General features: G+C 48.0%; 1 protein-coding gene across 1 annotated transcript; it reads right to left on the bottom strand.

The window, feature by feature from the left end:
* Positions 1 to 1665: 1665 nt before the first annotated feature.
* On the bottom strand, positions 1666 to 6123 carry LOC123151653 (uncharacterized). Its single transcript, XM_044571331.1, has 5 exons — positions 5935 to 6123; positions 5635 to 5835; positions 5429 to 5539; positions 3986 to 4843; positions 1666 to 3534 (listed from the first exon to the last, which is right to left on the bottom strand). Exons 1-5 carry the CDS (start codon positions 5966 to 5968, stop codon positions 1898 to 1900), a joined length of 2841 nt encoding a protein of 946 aa, XP_044427266.1. The 5' UTR covers positions 5969 to 6123; the 3' UTR covers positions 1666 to 1897.
* Between the last annotated feature and the right edge of the window lie 2339 nt (positions 6124 to 8462).

Below are 8462 nucleotides of genomic sequence, written 5' to 3'. Positions count from 1 at the left end.
AAAATTATCATGATTCTTTTTAAAAATCATGAATTTACAAGCATTTAAATTTTAAAAAGTTCATAACTTTAACACAAATAAACAAAAAATAAAACGTAAAAGTGAAAAAAAAAACAGCAGAACCGACTCGTGCATTTCTACCCTGCACCCCACCATGGAAAACAACACATCTTAGGCAGGAAAAACAACACATTTAATCATGAAAGAATGAAATCGCTGTGCCTTCCTATTAATGCCTGGCAAAAGGACATCCGTATAACAACCCAAAGCTGTGTGTGCATAACAGGCCAACAAAAACAAAAAAAGCCCGGCCGTGCGCACACAATCAACCGAGGAAAAACAAACAACAACGAGCACATCGATGCGAATCAGGCTCGTACAAAGAAACGGGCGAACGCAGGAGGCGGGGGCAGAAAAAAAATGTGGGCACGAATCCTAAAGACAGGACAGAATCCAATGGCTCTAGACTTAGATGTGAGATAGCTATTTCACATCTAGATGTGAAATAGCAAATCTGAAAGTATTAAGCCACTTACACTTGCGATTGGGAAACCACATAAGTATAAAAGTAATTGTTTGGTAGGCAGGGGTTTCCCTATCAGGACCCATCAATATGAAGCCATTTCATCCCCGAAGCTCTATCTGAAGATCACGGAAGAAAATGAACACTTTCACTGTTCACCCGCTGCGGCTGATGACTGAGCACCGTCCATCCCGGATCCGAGGGTCTACAATCTTCTACTGTTTATCTTCTTTCTTGGGCTGATCCGATGCTGGCTATATACCCGTGTAAGCGTAGAGGCAGTCAAATCTCTTTTGTATATGGGGTTGAACCCTACCCAATGCCATGGTCTGGCCGGCATAAACTCTCCTGTGTAATTGCTTGATTCGAGTGAAGCATTCCTCTGATAGTAGCTAATCTCTGTGTAATGCTCTGTTTCACCTTGTTCTCTGAATCCCCTAGTCATTCCGTATTGAGATAAGGTGCGAAATAGCAGTTAAAATCATAGTAGGAATAGAATAGAATAACTTTATTTGCAAGGAAGGTACAAATTAACAGTTTTGCTACAGCACATGTAGACATTCCTTACCACTAAATTATGCAAAGCAACAAAATAGCATTGGTGAATGCTCTGAGTGAGCAGGCTGGCCAAATAAGTGATGCAGGATGTAGCCGGGGATGGTGAGAAGCAATCAGGTGCAGAATGCAGAACACCAGCACACCAAATTGCACACTACTGCTGACACAATGGTTCTTTAATTTAATTAGTCATCAGATAAGAACAATGCTACTTCTAGAGCGTGCGTTCATGCAGGTGCTCCTTCTCTGATAAATGTACATCAACTGGCTAAGTCTTGATTTTTTACCTCATTAAGGGCACAAGTAAGGCCGGTGTTGGATGCATCAAGAGCCTCTTTTTGCTTACGAGGAATGGATTAAAACAAGAACTCTAGTACAGCTACTCAGACGTTAGGACACCACTAAGCTGCCAACCAAACGATTACACGATTCGACAGCTCCAGTTCTGAACCTAACAAGAGATCACGACAAAAATGGTACAGGGCAGCTGAACGAGGGACACAACAGTTCATGATGAACAAGGGACTGGATCAGTGACTAACGTGAATCGAGGCCTGTTGGGGAACTATTGGGACTCGAATTCGTTGAGCAAGTAGAATTTTAGTGTTAAGAAGAAGAAATCAACAAAGTACAGGACTACTCGAATCAAATAACCGAGCAACTCCAAACAAAAAAGTGATGATGGGACAAACTGAAGTCTGAGACATCATCAGTGCGGACACACGACAGAGCAAACCGGAATGACCATTTACAAATCTGGACAAGCCTAACCACACCGATACACTAGTATGAACTCCAGAAAGACCCTCAGCACGGTCAGTTCATGGAGTGGCAGCAAATAAACGGCATCCACTGCTGCTTCTTCCCTTTCGGCGACTTCTCCACCGGTAACCTGGCCGGAGAGTTCCAGTCTTGCTGCTCGGAACCAGGCTTGACAGGCGAAGGGTTGTCCTTCGACGATCGGCGCCTGAACGACAGCATTCGGTCCTTGGTGCTCGCCTTCTTTTCTTTAACTTCAAATTCAATGCCTTTCTCGGAGAGAAGGGACTTCAGGGACACATGGCTCTTATCTGAATCTATTGTCATTTCCTTGTCTGTGATCTCTTCATTTGGATGGTCATTTGCGCTATCCTTGGTGTTGGTCTCTGCTGCAGTCTCTTCCTTCTGCTTCTTTTCTTCAACACCATCAGTCCGAGCATGGTCCGCGGCAGTGTTTTCATCCCGGTCCTCTTCTTTGGCATCATTTGTGCCCTGTGGTGTGCTGTTCATGTGAGAACTAGAGTCCGCGACAAGGATAGTACCTGCATTGCCTCCGGCATTGACGGATGTAGGGTCCGAAGTAGGCTCTTCACTCTCCTTTCCTTTGACATTGTCAATGGTGTGGACCAAGCTAACATCAAGAGTAGATTCTGGAGTTACCTCTTCTTTCTCCTTTCCTTCAACGGCATCAACAATGCTTACCGCATCAGTGTTGTGAGAGGTTGGCTCTGACATAGTTTCTTCACCCTTCTCTTTAACAATATCTGTGTCGTCAAGTACATTTTCGTGAGAACTAGGGATCTCTGTCATGTCTTCATTCTGCATATTGTCTTCGTGTATCACATTAATAGCATGAGGAGCAGGACCTGGCGTAATTTCTTCATCTTGCTTCTTTTCTTCAACTTTATCTGTAATAATGTTCGTCATCTGAGCAGTAGGGTCTGCGGTAGTTTCTTCACCGTGCTTCTCTAATTCAACTATAGTTGGGAGGTCTGCGGTAGTTTCTTCACCATGCTTCTCTAATTCAACTATAGCTGGGAGGTCTGTGGCAGTTTCTTCACCGTGCTTCTTTAATTCAACTATAGCTGGGAGGTCTGCGGTAGTTTCTTCACCGTGCTTCTCTGATTCAACTATAGCTGGGATATCCACCACATTTATCTCATGAGCAGTTCCGACATGGACAACACTCTGTTCCTTTTGCACAATTATGTCTCTGCTGCTTATCACATCGATACTGTCAGAAGCAGGATCTGCTATCACCTCTTCAATCTGTTCTTTTTCCTCAACACTACTTGCACTCTGTAATATGCTGGTCTTCAGAGTACCATCTTCTGCACTGATTTCTTCAATCTGCTTAATCTCTTCGATGTTATCCGTACTGCATACATCATTAGTCTCACGGGAGGTAAGGTCCACACTAACGTTCTCAATTTGTTTATTCTCATCAACATCATGCTCGCTACTCATACTGATCTCCTGAGTAGGGTCTAAGCTAGGCTCTATTGGGTCAATTTGAGATGGCATGGAAATGACATCACTTGTATGGCTTGAATTATTCTGTGTGTCATCTTCTGTTGTCACCTCGGAGGTATCTTTCTTTGTAACATCAGAAGCACTACCAGCTGATATGACCTCAGCAACAGGACTATCCACAGCAGGCTCTGTTGCACTTGATACAGCTTGGGTAACCTCATCTGCAGAATGCTCATTGAATGTCAGTTCATAAACAATAGTCATAAGGGAGATAAAATAGTTGGAGATATTTATGACCATGTTGTTACTTGTGAAATAAAATTACGGTATTCCAGTTTATCTAACTTGTAGACAGGGCTAGATGATTGGATACTGAGGCCTCCTATTTGAGCTGTATAATTAAATTTCAAGCATAAGATAAAATTATCTTTGTGATTTCAATAGAACAACCAATAAGCTAACAACGCCACCGTATTTAGGAATTAGGGACCGTTTTCATCATATGTTGGTTACTATAAGTATAATGCACAAATATGAATTCTGACGGCTCAACCTGACCAAAAGCCCAAAATCAGACTTCACCACTTCTTACAAAAACTTTTGCAACCGAACAACAAAAATAGTACAAAATACAGAGTACAGGATCATCAGTACAAAAACTCAAAGTCTCACCTGCACCAGGATAGCTTGACCCTTCTTCAAGGCCCGTCTGTTTGGAGTTTGTCAGCTGATCTGCTACCACAGAAGTAGAATCAATTTCCTGTTGTGTTTCGACAACATCTGCTGCCTCCAAATGACAACCACCAGAAGCAAGTTGAGATAAATCATCACTACTGGTATCATCTGTGTGGGCATTATTATCAGTATAAGGCTCCTTATTCCCAAGTACATCGACAGGTTCCTTGATGGTACAAACTTGCTCAACTGGGTTAGGTTCGATAACCCTGCTTTCGTCCTTGGATTCAGTGTCTTCACTGGGGTTTTGCTCTCCGGGAACCACACCTAAGTTGTTGACATATAGATCTTCCTCCACTGTAGTAGGACTATGCCCCTCAACAATTTTGGTTTGCAGCTTCTCTTGATAGAACGAATCAACCTCATTACCTTTTACCAACATGCCCTCACTAGTTTTGTCTTCATCAATGGTGTTGATCATACAATCGTTTTCAGTAACGGCAATACCATCAGTGCTACCAGCTGTAGCAATTGTTTGTGCAGAAAATTCACCTGAAGCGGCATCTGATGCCAGGGACACAGCATTAGACTTGCTTGTTTCATCTGCAGAGAAGTCTGGACTGAATCTTGCACCATCTTCAGGCTCTGACTGACAATGGGAAGCGGAGGCATCCTGATGCTGATCACCACTACAATGTGATTCAGACGGATACAAATCTTGAAAATGCGGTGCGCTTTCAGGCAGCGGCAGATCAACTTCAGTTTGAACGTCAGTTCCATTAGCCTTAGGAGGCCCTTCAGAAGTCACATCATTGATAATGACGTCAACTCCGGCACTATTAGAGGAAGAGTGCACTGCAAAATAAATCCACAGAATAAATTAATTACAGTTGTAACGCATCACAAAAATACAACAGCAGTGAGAAGAGCATTGAAGAAAGTGTACGCATATGGCACGGTGAATAATTAAATAGCCCTGGACTTTCTGGCAGTGTGCTATGCTGCCAGCACAGGATGTTGACAATTTCACAAGACCCCTAGTACTAAGGAACAACAAGCTGCCGGCCTCGATAATTTACTGAGCGGCATTATTCTACCGAACTTTGGCATGTACACACAGTATGGGATTTCCAAATCATCATTACCCCTAAGAATATTATCCTAACCCCGAAGTTGACAACGAAGTACACATAATCTGAACATTACACCGCTAATCGAGAAGACAGGAACCGCTGTACTGTATTCCAGCCTTGAACATCAGTACGATTTCACCTAATCATGGAAGTTCTTCTCTGCATAGGCAGGCTGATAAATGGGAGGGAAAAAAGAAGTAGAGTAGCAATTTCCACCTGACGAACCGCAACCAAATCATTCGACATAGATTTTTGGCAAATAAAACAAAGAACGGGGAATATTCGGGGAGGAATAATTGGAGCAAACCTCCAGTGTCGTCGTCATCTACTGCGTTCCCAACATCCTCCGCAGATCCGGGCAAAACGGCGCCAGAATCCGAAGCAGGCGCCCCATTTCCCTCTCCTCCGACATCCTCACCTGGGTCGTCGAGGACACGCAAACGCATCAGCGCAAGAACAGCGCAGACGCAAGCAACGCGCCGGAAACAGAGCGGGAAAGGAACCGCGCGGTACCTGGCACCAATTTCTTGCCTTGGCGCTCTTCCTCTGCCTCCGCACTGGCGGCGGCGGCGGCGGTGGGCGGCGACTTGCCGCCGCCAGCGCCGCAGTTCTTGCGGTGCGCGCGCCGCTGCTTGGCGCTGGGGTGCGCGCTCGCGTACTTGTACCCGCACAGGTGGCACAGGTGGCCGCCGCTGCACGCGCCGTCCCCTCCCCCTGCACACACGCACACACGCGGGAACCGCCGCGGTTACATCACACGACGAGCCAGGAGAGAAAAAGAGAGCAAGGGGCGTCACAATGCGCTGAGCTCACCGGCAGCGCCGCTCCTGTTGCCGCCGCTGTCCATGGCGAAGCGAGCAGTGTGGGTCTCGGCGCTCCCGTGCTCGGCAATGGCGGCGGCGGCGGCGAAGAGTAACCAGTAGCGTGGGTCGCGTGACAGGTCGCGTCCGGGTCTCCCTTCTTGTGCTGCTTTCGCGAACTCCACTCTGCTCTTACTCACCCCGCGCTGTCAGGGCCCACGGCATCCGGGCCCACGCGTCAGCGATAAATTAACGGTGGCGCGTTAAACGCGCGGCGCGGGGGGCCCTCGGCCGCGGAGGGACAAGAGACTTTCTGGTCGTTTACGTGCAGTTGGGGCCTGCGGCGCTTTCCCTGGAAGAGATCTGGGCCGTCCGTCGCGCAGCTGACGGCCAGAGATGCGGATAAGCTGTAACAAACCGGCCAAGATTCTTCACGAGCGCAGGGGTACCCCACGTGGGGGGTAAAGCGAAGGATTCTTTCCTCGCTCCGGGTGGTAGTAGTTAAGGTAACCTGCGCAGCCTTTCGGTTGCGGATAAAATCATTTCTTGTTTTGTGTAAAAAAGCATCACTATCCATTTAAGCATAGTACAAATGAAGACGTTTATACATATGAGCATACAGTCAACCATATGAACGCATGCCTACCCTTATAAAAGGGACTGAGCCGACATATTATTTTAAAATTCATGATGGTGTGACCACATACACCTATGTAGTCAACGAAAACATTTTCTTTAGAAAAATGCAAGCATCAGTGCAAGTCTAAAGACTTAAACTCTAGCGCACCGGTATGTCATGGTATGAAATTCTTTGGACTACAAGATCAAATAGTAAAACAAGGTCTCATGAATAATGTTCAACAAATGAGAATTTGGTTTTATCTAAAACTTAAACTCTGGCGGACTGGTTTCACCGTAAATAATCTAACCATGTGACCGGTTCCTTCCTCGTGTGTTCATTCACGCTCATGGTTTTCACTTGGGGCAGTGTGGCGATGTGATGTTACCATCCAAGCCACCTCAGCCCAACCGGGATATCGGGTCCTACTGCATGTGCTCACTGGCGACAGCTTCCAACCAGAACCAGCGTGTATCATATGAGCTGCTGATTGGGTTCGTAGACAGGCGCGAGCAATGGCAATGGTGGTGTCGTGATTGAATCATTGGTAGCCAGGGGCGCAACCGGCGTGACCGCCGTGGCCGAATCATTGGATGTGTTGTTGGACAGGTAGCACGAAACCCTCATCTTATTTGTTTTTGGGAGAGACAAGTAGTAAATCGGGCGCATTATTGGCGCTTTGGTCCAGCCTCTCGTCACCCTTTCTTCGTGTCAATCTCGCTTAGGACCAGCCACCTTTACACCAGTTTGAGCAGGATGTAGAGAAAGAAACTCGCCGCACTGCATTAGTTTTTTTTAGTGCTATGTAAAGGTATCGTTTGGACGGTTCGGCGTGGTAGTTTACCCAATTCCTCGTTCGTGATTTCTGCTCGAGGTGTTCACAACCGATGCGGAATTTACTAGTGAAGGTTTTTGGTCATTAGAGCAACTCTAGTAGATCCCGCAAAAATGCGATCCATGAAAATCATTTTTACGGGTCAAAAACATACGCAGTCGAGCAGAACCCGTATCTAAATCTGCATAATTTGAAAAAATTGTTTCGCGGGAGAAATTGCACGAACAGAGTTCATCACACACTACATTGTTCATGGCATACTACATAGTTCATCACAAACTACAAGCTTAGTTATACTACATACTACGTTAAACTAGTACTAGGGGGTCGGATCTGACGGCGACGAGGTCGCGGCAACTGGACGACGCCGGAGAGAAGCCGGACGCTCAATCCTCCTCGCTGGAGCTGCACAGATCGACGTACTTCTCCGACTGCTCCTTGCGGATGCGGCGCCACTCGTCCGCCTTCTCGTTGGCGGCGACGTTGTCGGCGATCGCCTGCCGCCACTCGAGGGCTTCGAGCTCCTCGGCATGGCACCGACGCTCCTCCTCCTCGCGCACGCTCCGCTCGGCGATGGCGTCGAACTCCGCGACGTAGTCCTCGGGCCCGATGACTCCGCGGCGGCCGAGCGGAGCGGGCTCCTCGGGTTCCTCCTTCACCGGGACGAAGGCGGACGGCGCCGGCGGCTCCGGTTCCTCCTCCTCGTCCGACCACTCCCTCTTCACGGGGAGGAAGCCCGCAGCGGAGGAGGAGGAGGATCCAGCGTACGAAGAACGTGCGGAGGAGAACGACGCGCGCCGGCGGTCGTACTCCACCGTCTCGCGGTGGTCGAAACTCGCCGGCGGCGAAAGCCCGCGGTTGGTCCACTTCCTCGCGCCGCTCGCGCTCCAGGTCTCTCTCCTGGCCGGATCTGCTGCCGGAGCCGTGTCCGGAGCTCCACATTCGCCCCCACATGGCGGCTGGAGGCGGGGCGGAGGGTCACCGGCGGCGAGAAATTGGGAGAGGAGAAAGGGGAATCGGGTGGCTCGCGGCGGCGGGGGGATAGGGTTTGGACCCGCAAAAGGGTCGCGAAACCGCACTTATAGTG

Source organism: Triticum aestivum, chromosome 7A (assembly GCF_018294505.1).
Source record: "Triticum aestivum cultivar Chinese Spring chromosome 7A, IWGSC CS RefSeq v2.1, whole genome shotgun sequence".
Lineage (NCBI taxonomy): Eukaryota > Viridiplantae > Streptophyta > Magnoliopsida > Poales > Poaceae > Triticum > Triticum aestivum.
Note: the sequence above shows the minus strand (reverse complement) of the source record. Positions and strands in the feature narration are given on the sequence as shown.